At 43.9% G+C, this 18,609-nt stretch overlaps 2 protein-coding genes across 4 annotated transcripts in view; both read right to left on the bottom strand.

Moving 5' to 3' along the window:
- Positions 1-3,067, bottom strand: part of LOC311030660 (cell adhesion molecule 3-like) — a 3,411-nt gene extending 344 nt beyond the window's left edge. For 2 of the 3 annotated variants that reach the window (XR_014599004.1, XM_084036567.1), the window contains exons 1-5: positions 2,872-3,067; positions 2,204-2,482; positions 1,802-2,128; positions 1,460-1,717; positions 1-1,142 (exon numbers count right to left, since the gene is read on the bottom strand). The exon at positions 1-1,142 is cut by the window's left edge. Coding sequence is in view for 2 of the 3 variants with exons in the window: in XM_084036567.1 (XP_083892693.1) it covers positions 985-1,142; positions 1,460-1,717; positions 1,802-2,128; positions 2,204-2,482; positions 2,872-2,914 (1,065 nt within the window). In the remaining variant the exon portion in view is untranslated. The other variant, XM_084036568.1, reaches the window with a different exon arrangement.
- An 822-nt stretch (positions 3,068-3,889) lies between these two features.
- LOC311031174 (hemicentin-1-like) lies at positions 3,890-14,738 on the bottom strand. The gene is made up of 11 exons (XM_084037321.1): positions 14,633-14,738; positions 12,277-12,549; positions 11,877-12,197; positions 11,191-11,418; positions 10,365-10,592; positions 10,012-10,275; positions 7,848-8,114; positions 7,608-7,769; positions 6,972-7,190; positions 6,652-6,894; positions 3,890-5,207 (listed from the first exon to the last, which is right to left on the bottom strand). The coding sequence occupies exons 1-11, from the start codon at positions 14,688-14,690 to the stop codon at positions 5,005-5,007; spliced, it is 2,466 nt and encodes an 821-aa protein (XP_083893447.1). The 5' UTR covers positions 14,691-14,738; the 3' UTR covers positions 3,890-5,004.
- Positions 14,739-18,609: the final 3,871 nt, after the last annotated feature.

Genomic DNA, 18,609 nt, shown 5'->3' with positions numbered 1-18,609 from the left:
ACATCCCAGAGCTGTACCGGCACAATTATAAAAATAATAAAAATCATGGCAAAAATAACATTACAGAAGATACAATTCATAAAACAATAACGCTAAAACAATAGCATTGTCAACATGTAACCTCATTGCAGCGTTCAGAGCACTCAAGTAATAACTGGAGTCGTATTGTTGTGTCTGGAAAGCATAGAAAACAAAAATACACCTGAGTGGATAAAAACATGTTGAGCAACTAAGTTTCATCTTCAAACATAGTCGTTTGTGCTTTTGTAGAATGAAAAATGGATCATCAATTAATACAGCAACACTGTTGAATCAGCATCATCGAAACATATTCCTGCTTTTTATCTGCTGAATGGCCAGAAGGCACACCTGACATTATCTTTTTGGCCACTAGGGGGCAGAAGAAATGCCCGGCGTATTAAATCTACTGTTTCCACCATTCAGTCTACGATCTATACTGACTCGTGTGTGTAATGACATCATCTCATCACGTTTATCTGAACACATCCTGCTGAAACGAGGTCGATGACAGCGACTCAAGCCCCACCCCCAAAACAAACCCAAAACAAGGAGCTGAAAGAGGCTAAAAGTTCCCCAGTGATTACATCCAGTTATTATGTTTGCATGCACTAATCCCCGGGTTACAGGCGTGGTTTTACACGGCAGGGAAAGAACCGCTGATGCAGCAGAACGAAAGGCCAGATAAGGACATGCACGACGACGCCTGGCGTCTCCTAAACGACGGGTTGTAAACGTGTTCTCCCGTTACCCGCGTACCCTGCTGTCTCTACCCTAACCTGATGGTTAATATATCGGCGTTGATTAGTGGAGCATTGAGAACAGCTGATGGAATTATGCAGCCAAGAGAGTCCATCAGCCGAGCATGCAGAAGAGATGATCTCAGCCTTTAAGAGGCATGATACTGGTACGTTTTCATTGCAAAGCCATGCAAAGTTAATGCAATTTCATTAAACACCACCAGCCTCATACGGGTCCCGACGAGGCGGGCTGTCCTTTCAGATAGCTGCCTTTGCTGAAAGAAAATGTTCCTTGAGGCGTCACAAAAAAAAGGCCTGCGATGAAGAGCGCGGCTCCCAGGAACACAAATCCTCCGACCAAGGCCGCCAAGGTCCTGTGGTTCCCTGTGGGAGACGGGAGTTTTCATGTTACATTCTCTCAGCTTTCACCTGTTCAGACCCTCGGGTCTCTCAGCGGAGGGCTTGCTGTGTTTGTGATAGACCACACATCCCAGAGTAAAGATTAACACTAAGAACACGGCCGTTAGAATCCCAGCCGTGGTTCCAGGGTGACTGCCTGGTGGGAAACAGCAGCATGGAGGAATTACAGAACATCCATCCATTGTCTACCGCTTATCCTGTATTTAGGGTCACGGGGGGGCTGGAGCCGAATTACAGAACATTAACAGAACAAAATCATGTTTGCAGGAACATTAACTTACTTTCAGCCGGGAGCACGGTGAAGTGTTTGGTCCTGGAGCCCTGGGAGTTGGACGCCGTGCACCTGTAGGTGCCTGCAAGCTGGATGGATGGGGCCAAAGTGGACTGGTTGGCATGTTGATTGGTCCGCTGTATGGCGTGTGGGAAAGCCCAGCTGTACACCGGCTCTGGTCTTCCTTTAGCGCTGCAATCCAGAAGTAACTTAGTGCCCGATGAGAGCTGCAGCGTCTCGTTGTCAGGCTCGGTGAAGGTCGGCGAGTCTGAGAGGAAAACAACGAGTAGTTCAAACACAATCAGAGAAAAAAACACCCAGTGTGTTCCCTGCTTATTCATTATGAACTTACACAGCACGATGAGTTTATGGGACTCTGATCGGATCGCTGGAAGATTCGGCACCGGAGGCCAAAAGTTCTGCTTGGCTTCGCACCAGATCTGCGTCCCGTCATCTCTTTGAGCGCTCACGTCGAAGAAGGACGACGTCAGATTGACCGGAGTCAGACTTGTGTCCTCAAACGTCTCCGTGTGAATCACCTCGCTGCCTTTGTGACAGTGCACGGTGAGGTTTCTGGCCGGTGCCACATTCATAATGTCAACCTGCGTGCGGTACCTTTGGCCCTCCACCACCGGGCCCGTCCCATCCGGCCGGGACACGGACACGCTGTCCGGCGGTTCTGCAAGACAAAGTGAGATCAGAACCTACGAAGGGGGTTCTGCTGCTTCAGCATCACCTGGGGGGGGTTACTCACTGTAAACGGTGACCGGCAGCTTCTCGAGACACTGCTCCCCACTGATGAGGTTGATGAAGCAGATGGGCGGCATCACGTCCCAGCTGGTCACGGGGATTTCTAAGTACACGAAGGAAGCGTTGGTACTGCTGACGCTTTTAAACGGCGACTCCAAGCCCACCGACTTCAGCTGGTCGGCCGCTGAGCTGCAGTTCACCGAGAAGGAGTCTCCGAATCTCACCAGGACCCTGGGAGGACTCATCTGGAGCAGGCAGGGGGAGCTGCCCCCCACCGGGGTTCCTGGAGGGGTACAAATAGTCCAGTCATGTACAGGTCTAATGGGTTAAACCAGCAGTGACGTCATAGAAACCAATAGAATATGGACTTTCTGGTGTTTGGAGAAAGTTTCAAGAGTTTGCATTAATATTCACAGCCATTAAAACATTTCCATTCTAGACTGCACGTCTTGTGGTTTCGGTTCATGACTTCCGCCTCATAAAACACTATAATAACATTATTTCAGAAAACACGGTTAAAGTGAGAGTGATAAACAATAAGGATGGGTTTTATTGGTAGTGGATATTTAAAGTAATTAGGCGAACCGACGTAAACGCTTTGGACGCACAATGACGTCACGATAATGAGATTAATAGAAAAAAGGAGTAAAGGCGACCAGGACGGAAGGTTACCTGAACACGCCGTCAGGACGATCAGAATGAAGAAACGCGTCATGGTTCCGACTCCGGACCGGAAACTCCTTCACGACTAATATGAAGGAGAACAATGTCTCCGAACTTTACCCAAACCCCTCGTGAGTTTGAAGTACTTTTGCTTTCACCTGGACGAGTCGCGCCCGTGGAAATCCCGACAGGAACACTGCCCCGTGGTGCGTTCACGAGCTGCTCGGAAACTCGGGGTTCGGACATGAACGGAGCGCGTGGGCGAGGCAGGGACGGAACGTTTCTATCACTTATATTATATTTATATGTTTATATTTTTATATCATAGACTGCAGCGTTACTGGAGCATGACTGGTAACTAGCGTAGCTCAGCATACACGCCCCTCCCCCTTTCCCCCAAGTGAATAATTTCTGTAATTCCAGTATTTCCGACGGCCAGTGAAGGCAGCATGCGTACAGTTTGGTAAGTAAAACCAGCTGCTTTTAGTTTAGTTTACAGCACCATCCCCAGGAGCAAATCTCACATGTATTACAAACAGCATATACACATGACAGCTTGGGGGTTCAGTGTCTTGCTCAAGGACACTTTGGCACGCAGGCGGAAGGAGCTGGGAATCAAACAATGTCAAAACATTTGGGTTTTTTGTGCGATTTGTTTGTTGAAGAGGTCAAGCGAGTCCAAATAGAAGTAGTCGAGAGGATTGAACATACCAGGAATTTGTCTCTGTGTTTTTGGTGCCAAGAAAGAATAATAAGAGAAAACAAAACTACAGCAAAGAACATGTAGAGTACAACAACCCCACTGAGACGTCAAAGGAACAATGTACATGTGTTTTAGAATGGGTGAGGTGGACACAGCTAGTTCATGGAGAATAGGAGAGGAGAATATGTGCAATATTAAAACATAAGATGTGACACAAAGAGTGGGGGTCTTTTCATATAAGCTACCATAGTATTAATATTTGAAAACACGACAACATGGACATCCGATATATTCAGGCCTGCTTTCAATAACGAAGCAATCTGGTTGAAAAGCCACATTTTTTTTTTAATATTAAAATACACTTTTGCATCAGTCTCAAATATTTACAGCTGTATTCACAATCGTGTTTCCACGTCTTCATGTCCCCGACATCACCGTCAGGACTCGAACGCCACTCACCCTTCCAACATTCTGCAGCGTTGACAAAGCCGTCTGCAGGCCATCATCAACACTAAACTGTTCCATCAATGCCGTTTCTCATAAATAAATATGTTTTACATTTACATCAAATGTCCTCCTGAATAAACAGTTCTGAAAGGCAGCAGTGAATCATACACCAGCATACATATGTGGAACAAGTGTTTGTCCCATGAGAACAGAGTCCAGAGATTCTGTCGGCACTTTGTGACGGTGCGACATTCAATGTGTGGAAAAGATGACCAGCTCTGCTCCGAGGCCAGACTTCCTGTTGGGGGGGTTTCAGTGTCACCGCTTCTTAGATGCTGCTGAACTCGGGCTCGGTTTGTAAAAATAAATCCATACATATATGGGAGTTTGAGCGATATATTACGGGTGACTAAAAGCATTTAGATAAAATGGAGTGCTGCAGGGATGACCAGGAAGTTAGAGTCACACCCTCGATAAAACGGGATCTTTCTGTTGGATTTCGAATTATTACAGAAAATAAGTTCTGTGGCGAACAAACCCTCATGATACTTTCACATTTTGTTCAGCAATATAACCACAAATAAACACCACTTTTAGGATGTTTTTTACATTTACAAACATATTTTATGCTGTAGAACAAGCGAGTGTTAACCACAGACCTTTTTTCAGGCAACTCACCAAAAAGCCATTAAAACTGACTTGACGACGAGGGAACCGGAGGTTCAACAACACTGACTCATTCCTGCAGCACCCTGCTCCCTTTGTGCTCAGGGAAAATCAATCCAAACGGTTTGTCTGACAAGTCAGAGCCAAAGTTTGAGTCCTTGCTCCTCCTTTCCTTTCTGTCCAGTGAAAACAGGAAGATTCCAGTAGTAAATATAACATGGTACATCTCCAAGGTTGCTCATTCTCATCATTAGATTCTTCCATGAAGGGTAAAATACTATTTTATGTAGGAAAATCGGTGGATTCTGGTCATCCTTCCACGGCCGCTAAGACAGCTTGGTCATGGGGAACTGCATGTCCCAGCCGTTGTGGGCCACGTTGTCACTGTGGGAGTCCAGTTTGGGGTTTTTCAGACTGTAGCGGCGCATCTTGGTGTTCTTGTAGTAGATGGAGTAGATGAAGAGGAAGACGATGGAGATGGCAACTACTGTGACGGCCACGAACCCGGCGATGAGGGGGAGGTAGTCCTCTGTGAAGAAACCACCACAGGCGTCATATTCACGTGTCAAAGCAAACCATTCAATCCATCTCCATCGTGCTTCACTACATTTATGGGAACTTTGATTACCGGTATTTTATTTTCTACAGTGAAGATGGATGCAGAGCAGTAACAGGAAGGTTTCTAATTCTATACTAAGAATATTAACGCCTTGTCTTCAATCTACCCAGATTCTCCCATGTGACCCTCCTCAGTGGTGGAACGATCTACTGACTAATGTCAGGACAGCAGAGTCACTGCCATCTTCTGAAAAAGCCTCACCTGTTCAGACTTCACCTCGACTCTGCATAGCATGATCCACTAACACCCCCAAAAAAACCCTTACCTATAGCACTCTGATCATAGCACTGTTGCTCTTAAGGTATGTTTGCTGCCACTACTTTACTCAGACAACGATCTAACACTTGTTCTATTTTTAGCTCTTACTTTACCAGCAATGATATGTTGTGGTTTCTTTCTTTTGACAGATGTACTTATTGTAAGTCGCTAAATGTAAATGTAAATTAAAACATGACTTACACTCAGACATGAAGAAGGAGGCTAACTTTTATAATGAAAACATGGAAGCCCTTCCGATTATAAAAAGTCACCGTTTAAAAAGAAACGTGCCAAAACGTCCAACCATTCAGCGGCCTGTTTCTGCCTTGTTGTTTCTGCCTTTGCATTCTTCTGTCTACATATAAATGTATACGGCTGGATAGAAACTGTATGATAACTTTAAGCTTCCTAAAAGGAATACTTTATCAATGTGAGCTTGAATTCTTGAGGGAAGCTTTGTTTTTCTTTTCTCCGTGGAGAGAGAAGGCTCCAGAGTCTGAGAAAAGTCCTGATTAATTCAACTTCATGGTTTGTTTAACAGAAAAATCATATCCAAACATCTGCTGACAGGTTGTCATTATGATCCAGGACTCATTTATCCAAACACGCCAGTGTGAGCCTGTTTCTGTGGAAGTGTGTTTGGGAAGTCGTGATCATACAACTGGATAAACGAGTCATGGATTAAACTACACCACCTGTGTGACACTTTGTTCACAGATGTGTTGCTGTTGCTGCACACGGCCCCATTTATCTAAATCCTAAAGAAACTCTCCGTTCAGTGCGGAGGGGAAGGAAACGCTGAGCGAGTCATTCCTATACAAATGGTCATTTTGTGGGTGAAGTGTTCCTTCAAGGTTACTTTCTACTGGTAAAATGTAAAGAGCATAAACGTAGGCTTCCCAGAGCATGATCTATATCCACGATAAAAGTAAAATTAAGTTTGAGGACCAAAAAACTCATGAGACTGCAGTTAGTATAAATGGGAAGCAGATTGGAGGATATACTTACAGGTTTCACTACTTTATACATTCAGGAAAGAGGTTTATGGAAGATATGTACATATTTGTGTTCTAAAGTGATCAAACGGAGTCGTTACCTTTTAAAATGACTTCGACCTCATAGGACGTGGAATCGACCTCGTTGGAGGCCCAGCAGTTGTAGACGCCGGCCTCAGACACGATGAGTGTGTCTCCAGACACGTGGGGAACTTTGTCGGAGCCGTAGAGCCACTGGATCCGTGGAGGCGGGTGACCGTCCGCTTCACAAACCAGCTCCTCGGGATAACCTCGGAACACCGGGATCCTCTTCGGGAGCTTCATGGTGTTGATGAGGGGCTTATCTGTGGAGAAATGAAGCCCAATATGAGACGATTCCCTCCCGCGTGTTATTAAATGATAACTTCTGACGTGATCTCACAGTAGACGGTGATGTTGAGAGGGCTGGACATCATGTTCGGGGGAGGCTGCGGCCCCTCGGGACCCAGATCCAACTGAGCCTCGCATCTGAACTCGGCGCCGCTGTGGTTTCTGCTCACGGTGATGCTGATGGTCGACGACACGTTCAGTGGCGATCGGACATCACGGACGTCACAGTTTGAGTCGTTCCCCGGCCGGCAGCCGGTCACTCGCAGCGAGCCTGATGACAAAGAGGAGGCAAAACACTGTTTTTAAATCCACTCATCATTGGAGATTTATGGCTATGTTGCTTCAGAAAAAAAAATCTTTCAGACTAGTGGAAATAAAACATCCAAAATCCACACTCAGCTGTTTGTTTCACTACTTTGTCTATTACACAACTGCTGATAAGAGATGGTGAGAATCCAGATCTGGTTTTATCACTTCCCTCAATCTCCTACTAAACATGCTGGCTGATGAGCAACATGTGATTTATAAAAATAAACAGAGCATTGCATCATGAGGATAACCAACTAATATGAACATACTTTAATGCACTTCAGGGCTGTGAAGAATTGTATTACTTAATGTTGGTGCCTGTCTGCTGATGCTGCCTTGCTCTGAGCCACACTAGTGGAGGGAAGGTTCGATTCCCCACCTTTGATGAGCGGTTTGAAGGTCACGTTCCCCCGGTACCAACGCACAACGAGGTCTCCTGCAGGAGCAACGTTGGTGATGTCACACTGCAGCTGCAGCTCTCTCTTCTCCACCACGGAGCTCGAGTTGTGAACGGGACGGATGGACACGCTGTCTGGAGTTTCTGAAGGCGTGAAAACAAATCATCAGCAAGATAAATCCAACATTTGAGGAAAAACATGATGTAGTTAGGAACACTTACTGTAGAGGGTGAAGTTTAATGGTTTCTGACATGTGCCAATGCTGTGAAACGTCGCGGTACAAACAGGTCTCGGGTCCCAGTCTTCATCAGTGTTAACAGTCCAAGTTTCGCCGTTAGAAATGAAATTCCCAAGCTGCCAGTTCACTTCTTCCATGTGTGCGGCGTCGGACGGCGTTGGTCTGCACGTCGCATTGTGCCAGCCTGCGTCCCGGTACTCTACCACCATCCTGGGTGGGGTTATTTCCACGGGGCATTCCTGCCTGGCACCTGTGGGAATGAGAAATGTTATTCTGCAGTCCACACACACACATCCATTATCTTAAGACAACATTTCCCCTTCCAGAGAGCGCTGTGGTGAAAATGACTGGAACAAAAGCTGGTCTCAGAAAGCAACAGGAAAACGGCTCAGGAAGGATATACCCCTCCCTAAAGGAAACTGCACTTGCTGCCCAGCATTCTTTGTGCTGGATTCAACTGTAATATAATATCTCAGTTAAAGGCTCACATTCCACACTATTTAAAGTAATCCCAACTTCGATAGTGATGAGAAAACTAGAAAACACACAGGATGTGAGGATTAGACACAAACAACCAGACCTCCAAAGTTCTACTTTCATTCTCAAACACATTTAAGTTATGATTCAACTCATTCTAACCTCCCTCTGTGTAGCTTTAAGTTCATCACATCATCACGCTACACAAATAGACCCGTGGTCCTTATAAGTCTGTCCCCTGAACGAGCCGCTCCGGTCCCACACAAAAGAAGAACGTGAGGTCCGTCCAGCCTCGCAACTTACTTGGTCCTGTCCCGGTAGAGAGCGCCAGCAGCCCGAGGCTCAGCAGGACCGGGAGCAGACGGAGACCGTTAAAATCCTCCATTGGAGCAAGTTTCTCCAACGACCGCTGCCGAACCGCTTCCGTTACTCTGAGCGCCTCTGAGGGTTTGTCAGGCTTCCTCCCCCTCCGCTGCGTGGGACGAGCCAGCGGCAACTTGTTGACGTTTGTGGCTAGGCTAGGCTAGGCTAGGCTAAGCTAAGCTAAGCTAAACTAAGCTAAGCTAAGCTAAAATAAACTAAGCTAAGCTACGGCTGCGAGCGTCAGAGTCCCACACCACCAACACTGGTCCCACATAGACTCACATACTGGGACCCCCAGTCCGGGACCGAGACCCCCGCCCCCCGGTCTACAAACCACGTCAGACCCAGTTCATCAAATAAACCAGGCTGGTTTAGGTCCGTCCGAATCATTTTCAGTTGATTTGGTTCCGTAAAGTGAGTTCAACGTTTCAGTTACTATGGCAACAAACCCTTTCCTGTAACGCTGAGCCGACGAAAACCGGAGTGATTTAACTTTATCAACCACTCCCAGTAAAAAAAAAACATATTTATTTAATTATATACAGTAAAAAATCATATTTTATTTATTTATACACAGTAAAAAAAAATCATATTTTATTTATTTATATACAGTAAAAAAAAAAACATATTTTATTTATTTATTTACAGTAAAACAAAATCATATTTTATTTATTTATATACAGTAAAAAAAAGCATTTATTTATTTATATACAGTAAAAAAATCATATTTTAGTTATTTATACACAGTAAAAAAATCATATTTTATGTATTTATTTATATCGGTATAAAAATCATATTTTATTTATTTATATACAGTAAAAAAATCATATTTTATTTATTTATATACAGTAAAACAAAATCATATTTTATTTATTTATATACAGTAAAAAAATCATAGTTTATTTATTTATTTATATCGGTATAAAAAATCATATTTTATTTATTTACTGGCAATATATAAACATTTTCTCAGAGAGGGTTATGACCTGAGAGGAACAAAAACATAATTCTAAAAAGAAATGGATTTTAAGAAAAATGTATTGTTAATAAGTCCATTATTTAAAGTGTTCACTTGTGTCTCTACTCCTTTTCAAACATATATTTATTCATTATTTATTTTAAGGAATTTAGAATTTGCTGTATGTTTACTGATCATATTATTGGTTATAATTGCTTTTTTTTCTTATTGTTTGTTATATATTCCAAGTAAAAAGATATAGACGTGGTGTGGTTCAATTATGCCCTATCTTGTGTAAAATTTGCTAATGATTCATAACAGTGTATATATGACATCATATGGATCCTACCTTTTACAGTGACCGTGGCTGTTTGATCGACATGCCCTATGCCATTGAAGGCATGGCATGTGTAAGGGCCCGTGTCGTAGGCCGTAGCATTGTGGATGTGCAGACGGGACACTCCATCTTCATTTTCCTCCCTCACATTGGCGTTGCGGTAATAACTCCAGGTATACTGCGGCCGTGGGTTTCCCGTGGAGGAGCATTTCAGCCACACAGCAGAACCGACCTCAACTTCAGCGTCCTCCAGCTCCATGATCTGTGATGGCGGGTCTGAACACAGCAATTAAGAATCAATATAAGCCAGAGAAGAAGCAGATACAGACTTATATACCTAAATAGGGTTTTCATCAGTGTCTTACATAAGACGTTGATTTCCACTGTGGCGCTGACATTTGTCAGTAAGTTTGAAGCAGTGAACGTGTACTGCCCTGAGTCACTCCTCGTTAGTTTCTCTGGAAGCTCCACCTCCTCGCCATCTTTGGACCAGGTGGTGTTGGGTCTCGGAAACCCCTCCACAGTGCAGGTGAGGTTGTGTGGAGCGTCCTCCAGTGCTGGGTAAGCAGCCGGACACTTCAAGTCCGGTCCGTCTGACCGCAAAAACACAAAAACACTTCAAATGGATCAACAATACAACAATACATCACTGGTTCACCTATTAATATTACTATTTCTACTTCAGTATTGTACTTTTTACCCAACCGTATATAGAGGTGTTCATATCTATTAAAATTGGTGTACTTATTAACACCATTCTGCATGAGGAATACTCTGGTTTTCACACTATGAAGGAGCACTGTGGGGGGTTTAGCGACATCTAGTGGTGAGGTTACAGATCGCATCCAACTGAATACCATCAACTCAACGTAACGTCATGTAAAAAATGCAAAGGTTCTCTAGAGCCAGTGATTGGTTTGTCCGTTCTGGGCCACAGTAGAAACATGGCAGACTCTGTGAAGAGGATGTGTTTCTTAGTTTCAAGTGATTTATACACCAGTGAAACATAGTTATGAATATTATATTTACATTTCTATCAATAACACACAACCTTGAAGCATATTTAAGTAAAAGATCTGAGTACTTCTTTAAGCATCACATCTATTGTAGCACCCTACACTGAGTCTGTGAATTATATATGCACACAATGTTAATATCTTGTTTGTGCTGATGACTGGATGTGTTACTCACAATATACAACAATATACATTTCCTTCTGGAGGAAGTTGGCGCCCTCGGCTTCAAGGGTGTACATGCCGGCGTTGTCCCGGGTCAGAGGGGCGGCTGGGTCGGCGGGCAGGCCGTCTCTCCACCAGGTCACATTGAGGAGGGGGTTTCCTCTCACGGAGCACCGCCTCTCCAACGATTCGCCTTCCAGTTGGTCCAGAACATCAGTAGAACATTCCAACACTGGTCCAACTAAACAGAACGATGCAGCGACAAGTTATACATGTTACATATTTTTACTTTTATCCTGCAGATGAAAAGCAGACATAAATGAGGTTCTGAGGGATTTTCACATTTTATGGAAAGTATGTGAAATGATTTAGTAGTATTATTAAAATAAGTACTGCGACTAACGATCATTTTATGAATTGATTTTATTTTTATTTTATACTTTTGTCTGTAAAACTTTTTTATCATTAATTATGGCATTCTATCCCAATTCTTATAGTGGATATATGCTTATTTTCCTTTATTTTAAAGCATGTTGTGCTGTACGCATCAAATTAATGGGATAATGTATTATTATTATTATTATTATTATTATTATTATTAATGAAATGAACATTGCAGCTCCAGTGACGACCTGAAATGACCTAAATATGCCTCTCGGGACATTTTCAGATCAGTGAGGACACACATGACATACTTACAGTAAACTGTGATATTATAGCCTGGTGAAGACGCATGAAGTCGCGGCCCCTCTGGCGGCAGGTCCAGATGGGCCTCACATCTGAACGGGACTCCGTTGTCTCGTCTGGTCGCTGTGAACCTCAGAATAGACACGAAATCCACTCGATGCTTACTGGAATCGTCGATGGTGTCCGTTTTGACCAGTTCATCTCCTTTGTACCACCGGACCGTGAGATTCTGAATGGGCGCTACTTTGTTGATGTCACACGTGAGGTAACTTTCCTCCCCTTCGGCCATCTTGCCACCTCTGCTGGAGTTGATGCTGATGGTTTGTGGGAAAGCTGGAGGAAAAAAGACACACATCAGACACGTGTTGTAATGGTATCATTCTGCTTCCTGTGCACGAGGAGCAGGACTTACAGTAGAGCACCATATTTGGGGTCTGGGAGCACTGGTGGAACGTGCTGTTTGCAGACGGGTTGATGTAGCATATAGGCGGCCTGGGCTCTGTGAGCCCCGGCACGGTCCAGGTCAGGTGGCTGGCCGAGTGGCGATCCGTTCCTCCTTGTCGCGCCTCCCAGCCCATCCCCTCAAACCGGAGCGCCGATGTGCTGCAGTTGATGGACACCGGGTCTCCGTATCGCACCACGACGCTGGGGGGGCTCAGCTCGATGGGACAGGAGGATCGCACACCTGCAGGGGGGAGGGGTGAAGTTCACGTAGCGTCCAGAGAAAGCATACGAAGGATCAGTGGTTTTATGTCTCTTTGTAGTGGTTGTATGTCTCTTTGTAGTGGTTTTATGTCTCTTTGTAGTGGTTGTATGTCTCTTTGTAGTGGTTGCATGTCTCTTTGTAGTGGTTTTATGTCTCTTTGTAGTGGTTGTATGTCTCTTTGTAGTGGTTGTATGTCTCTTTGTAGTTCTTGTATGTCTCTTTGTAGTGGTTTTATGTCTCTTTGTAGTGGTTGCATGTCTCTTTGTAGTGGTTTTATGTCTCTTAGTGGTTGTATGTCTCTTTGTAGTGGTTGCATGTCTCTTTGTAGTGGTTGCATGTCTCTTAGTGGTTGTATGTCTCTTTGTAGTGGTTGCATGTCTCTTTGTAGTGGTTGCATGTCTCTTTGTAGTGGTTTTATGTCTCTTTGTAGTGGTTTTATGTCTCTTTGTAGTGGTTGCATGTCTCTTTGTAGTGGTTTTATGTCTCTTTGTAGTGGTTGTATGTCTCTTTGTAGTGGTTTTATGTCTCTTTGTAGTGGTTGTATGTCTCTTAGTGGTTGTATGTCTCTTTGTAGTGGTTGCATGTCTCTTTGTAGTGGTTGCATGTCTCTTAGTGGTTGTATGTCTCTTTGTAGTGGTTGCATGTCTCTTTGTAGTGGTTTTATGTCTCTTTGTAGTGGTTGCATGTCTCTTTGTAGTGGTTTTATGTCTCTTTGTAGTGGTTGTATGTCTCTTTGTAGTGGTTTTATGTCTCTTTGTAGTGGTTGTATGTCTCTTAGTGGTTGTATGTCTCTTTGTAGTGGTTGTATGTCTCTTTGTAGTTCTTGTATGTCTCTTTGTAGTTCTTGTATGTCTCTTTGTAGTGGTTTTATGTCTCTTTGTAGTGGTTGTATGTCTCTTAGTGGTTGTATGTCTCTTTGTAGTGGTTGTATGTCTCTTTGTAGTTCTTGTATGTCTCTTTGTAGTTCTTGTATGTCTCTTTGTAGTGGTTTTATGTCTCTTTGCAGCTGTTCTGGTCTCTGTAGTCTTTTTCTACATCAGTTTGCCGTCGTGGTGGAAATAAAGAATATAAAGATCCTTATTGTCACTAAATGATAGATGTCATGACTCATCTAGAGTCCATTGAGAGAAGATAACTGTGACTGTGTAGCAAATATCACTTTCACTTCTTTTTTTTGGGCGCCACACAAGAGGCTGGTCAGCAGACTGGGCAGGACGTCCTGGATTTGTCCTCGGTGCTTTCCCCCCCAAACACAAAATACCTTTCACTTTCTTCCTATTTATTTTAAACCAAAACCAAAGAACAACAAGGAACCTAGATTCCTATATTTGGCTAAACCCTCCCCGCGACATTATTACCCAAAAATGACCTCGAACATGTTGGGAAATGTATGTGGAATCGACTCAGCGTGTGATAATCAACCACATGTCTAAGAATGCACTGAAGCTCATGTTCTTTTCAGCAGCTCACAGAGAAAATCCAAAGTGCATGTTGAGGAAGACCGTTACATAAACATGCTTATGAAGAATAATCTGTTACTTAACATTAGAGGGTCTGATTTGAAAATGTTTTCCCCTCATGGTCTCAAAGTTTTTAAAATGTTCTCCTGAACAATGTCTTCAAACATGGTTCTATAATAACAGTCTTTCTGTCTTTGCTCTCTGTGTGAACAATGAGAGAAGTCCATTTCTCCCTCCTGCTCCAAACTAAGTTGCGCGTCTATTATAGCATGTATATGTATAGCGGTACTTTTACCTGCGGCTCTTTGATCGTCGCTGGTCGGCACACAGAAGATCCACACATGAAGGACAAGAACCGGACAAGAACCGGACAAGATCAGGACAAAAACCGGACAAGAACAGGACCAGAACAGGACAAGAACCGGACCAGAACAGGACAAGAACCGGACAAGAACCGGACCAGAACCGGACAAGATCAGGACAAAAACCGGACAAGAACAGGACCAGAACAGGACAAGAACCGGACCAGAACAGGACAAGAACAGGACAAGAACCGGACAAGAACCGGACCAGAACAGGACCAGAACCGGACCGGGACCTACCTGTCGCTCCGAGCAGGAAACCCACGAAGAGTCCGAGTAATGACGCGTTTTCACTCATCGTCGCTTCTCTGCTCCTCACTGAGACAAGAAACACACTGACTGGAGGGTAAGCTCTCTCTCTCTCTCTCTCTCTCTCTCTCTCTCTCTCTGGGTTTGTGTGGAATATTTTTCATGAGTCAGCCGATGTCACATGACCTGCTACTTCTGCTTGTTGTTTTTTTTAATCACTTTTACATCGAGTATATATATATATATATATATACATATATATACATACATACACACATACATACATACATATTCAAAATCATATTTTTTTCAAAGCAGCAGACGTTAAATATTTGACACATGAAAAGTATGAAAAGATGAGTATGAAGAGTATGAAAGAGAAATGAAGGAATACGTCACTGAGTAATCAGATTACCACTGTAGTTTAATTGAACCACGCTTTACTACGAGAAATAACAAAGGCTCACTAATAAAGAACACATTTGACCACCGTGATGCTTTCATGCTGCTTTTTATCAATCAGGCTAAACTGGTCAAATGGGGTTTTTCTGAATGTTGGGAGACTACGCTATAACCTTCTTCTTCTTCTTCTTCTTCTTCTTCTTCTTCTTCTTCTTCTTCTTCTTCTTCTTCTCTTCTTCTTCAGGTCACCAGCAGAGATTCACACCCACACACTTACATTTGCAGCACCACGTTTTAATATTCAGCCTGTTTTTAGACCAAAATTCACACATTTTTTAATGAATTCTGGATCACTTGTTTTATGTAAAAAATGATTCAGAAATGAGAAATGTTCCCATGAAGCCCCATTAAATGTTTCAATAATAAAATCAACATGTTGTTTCCACTTTCACATAGCAGCAGATAGATGTGTGGAGTTTCCACACACACATCCTGTCGTAGTCCTTTCAGCGGCTCGGGATATTCCAGGATATTCCAGGATATGAGTTCCTTGAAATGATGCAGGAATGTTAACCATGAGCCACCTCGGGGTGATGACTCAAATCTGCATGATATTCATATTCATCTACTGACAGACTCTGCAGGACACGACGGACACCAACGCCGTTGTTTGTGGCCGGGATACCAAACAGCTGCACACAGTGAGACGTCTTTAATTCAGTGGGGGTCAAAGGTCGTTTGAGCAGTTCATTAGATTGGAGCAGAAGGGGATGCTAGAAGAAGATATTCAGCAGTGTGTGGGGGGGGGGGGGGGGGGGGGGACAAACAGGGCTCTTCAGCTAAGAAAACAAGCATTGAGATTCCAGTCGTGTTGCTGAAACACTCCCTATTCACGGAGCCCAAACATGCAGCTCTCACACTCACATCCCATTAAAATCCTGCTTACTGGACACCGACGGTGAGGAGCGCTGGTTGTTTCCCAGCAACAGCAAAAAACCAGAGGAACCGAAAACTACACAAACACAAGTGAAAGTGAGTTTGACTCTGAAATGTTATCGAGCCTGCGATCACAATCGCCTTCATTTTCAAAAGCTGCTGTAGTTACAGGAGCGAGGCTTTATTCTACCTGGGAATGATAAGTTGTTTCTACGGAGGAGACACCAACCGCTTATAGAGACGCCTCCATCCTCCTCCATCCTCCTCCATCCTCCTCCATCCCACATGGAAGAGACTCATTCATCTCGCCAAAGAAGATATTTATCATTGTGTCGGTCTATTTAAATGGAGAAGTGGCATCAGAATGGAAACCCCCACTCAATCTGATAAGAAACGTGGAAGTGAGGGAATAGAAAGGAAAAGGAAAATGAGCTCTGTGCTCCACCGGGAAAAATCCCAGAAATGTCATTTAGCTCCTTCTTTAAACAGTGCGGGTTACTTATCTACAGTACTATGATGGTATTGACAGTATTTTGGTGGAGGTGCCAAAGAGAGAGGATAAGTAATGGAATAGAAGCCAGACAACTCTGATAAGGTCGGCCTTGTGCTGAGCGAGAGCACCCAGATGTGTTTGTTCTCACCCTCTCTACATCTGTGTGATAGACTGCAAGAATAACACACTCACCATGCAACAATATGAGTGTTGTCCATGTCCGCACTGAGGCAAAGCGTACTGTAACGTGATCGTGGAAGAGATGTGGGAATCGAACAGAGGCTCCTCTGTCTCCGCGGATTCCTTCCGTGGCATTTTGCTGCCATTTTCTTTCTTTATCTGGTGACAGACACGACGGTTCTTAACATGGCTTTTTTGTACGTGCAGATATTATTCTTCAATCGCACAACTTAGTGTTTCTGTGTTCTGCATCATTATTTCAGGCTCCGCTAACCTGTTTTCTTAATAGATCAACTTTGCCAGGAACAATACGACTTGTATTCCAGATAAGTGTGACGTCATTTCTCTGCTTCTTCAAGTTTGAATGCGTGTCCCCTGGTTGGTTTCTCGTTGCTGCACTGAGAGCCTCCACATACCACACCGCTGATACGACCCCCGACCCCCTCCATCGTTAAACTTCCAGAGCTCCTTCCTGGAATGCATGTGTGCTTGTTGGGAAAGGATGCCGTGAATATTCAACATATTTGATCTCATCCAGACATCCACACTGCTCCAGAGCCGCCTATAGTTCCTCACTCATAGAATATAATGTCTGTATTATAACAACCTCAGTCATCAGATAAATAATTACACACTTTTGGCTTCAGTAAAGAAGAAACACATCGGTATCCAAGACAAGAATTAAGTGTTTGCCAATTCATAAAAGTAGATGTTGAGATATATTTGCAACACATTTTTTAGGCTTTTCATGTGTTGTTTCCCGCCGCTTTGTGACCATGAAACAGCCGTGAGGATGTTTGAGGCTACTTCATCCTGGTTGGGCTTAAATAAGTAAGTAAACAAAGTAAAACATCACAGTAAAACTCCAACATAGAGAGACTTTCTCCCTTTATATTCTCCTTACCTGATCTGAGAGCAGTATGTGTTTAAATACACCATTCGGTGAGAGCAGGGCTCCTGTTACGGTCCGACTCTGGTTTACTTCCTCCCTTCTCTTGTAAATCAAACATGTCCTCACAAAGATAAGAACTGGGCACTCAGTTAACACCTGATTACATCATTGGTGATGGAAATGGAAAGGGTGAGCGTAACGTTTGCAGGAACCAGATATCAACAGGAAATTTCCAATTTGCTGAGGACAATTCTGAGTCTGCGAAGGACAGGAAAAAGTGTTTAAAGACGGTGTGAGCGGCGAGCCGAGACGGAGATCTCTGCAGACTCGTTTCCGGATCTCATTTCTAATCGGACGACCTGATGTTCTGTTTCCTGGAAAACATGAAAGTTGAGTCCCTTCCTCTTTAAAATCCCCGTCGCCTCTCCGCTTCCTGATACGTTGTACCAGTTTACATGAAATAGTCTGTTTCACCCTCACATCACCTCTGCTTATTAACAATGCACCCTGGGTTAAGCAAGCATGAAGTACATTGTATTGTACTTCCTGTCGGCTGCCTTTCTCTGTCTCCTTTTAAATGCAGCAGCTCTCTTCAGTTGGAAATGAAGGAGTCTTCATGGCTGTCGGGAGTCTCAGCAGAGCCAACACCTCCGTTTGACGGGAACAACATCGTTAATAGTGTTGGTGAAGGGAGGCTCATTCCAGCTGAGTCTAGAAGAAAGCTTCTCCAGGAACAATCCGGTCCCCTCCAGGTCCCCCTTTGCTGTCCTACCGGCTCTAAAACCTCATTCAGACCCTCCCAGTTGTCGGGGGAGGGTGAGTCGGAGGATCTGCCAAAAGACCCCCCGGTGATAAGACTGAGTTCAACAATGCTCCACAGATTCCAGAGAAAACTTTTAATCAGAAATCCCTGACTTGTTCCTCTCTCTCCTTTACAGTAAACATGTCAGCACTATAGATACTTGATGACAGTACGGATGGATTACTGAGCAGGAAGTACCAGGGCCCTCCCCGGCCCTCATCTACACCACCTGTCCTGAAGAGACATTCACCAACCAAGAACAG

Source organism: Eutrigla gurnardus (genome assembly GCF_963514095.1).
Source record: "Eutrigla gurnardus genome assembly, chromosome: 20".
Lineage (NCBI taxonomy): Eukaryota > Metazoa > Chordata > Actinopteri > Perciformes > Triglidae > Eutrigla > Eutrigla gurnardus.
The sequence above is the reverse complement of the archived record's forward strand: the minus strand, read 5'-3'. Positions and strand labels throughout refer to the sequence as shown.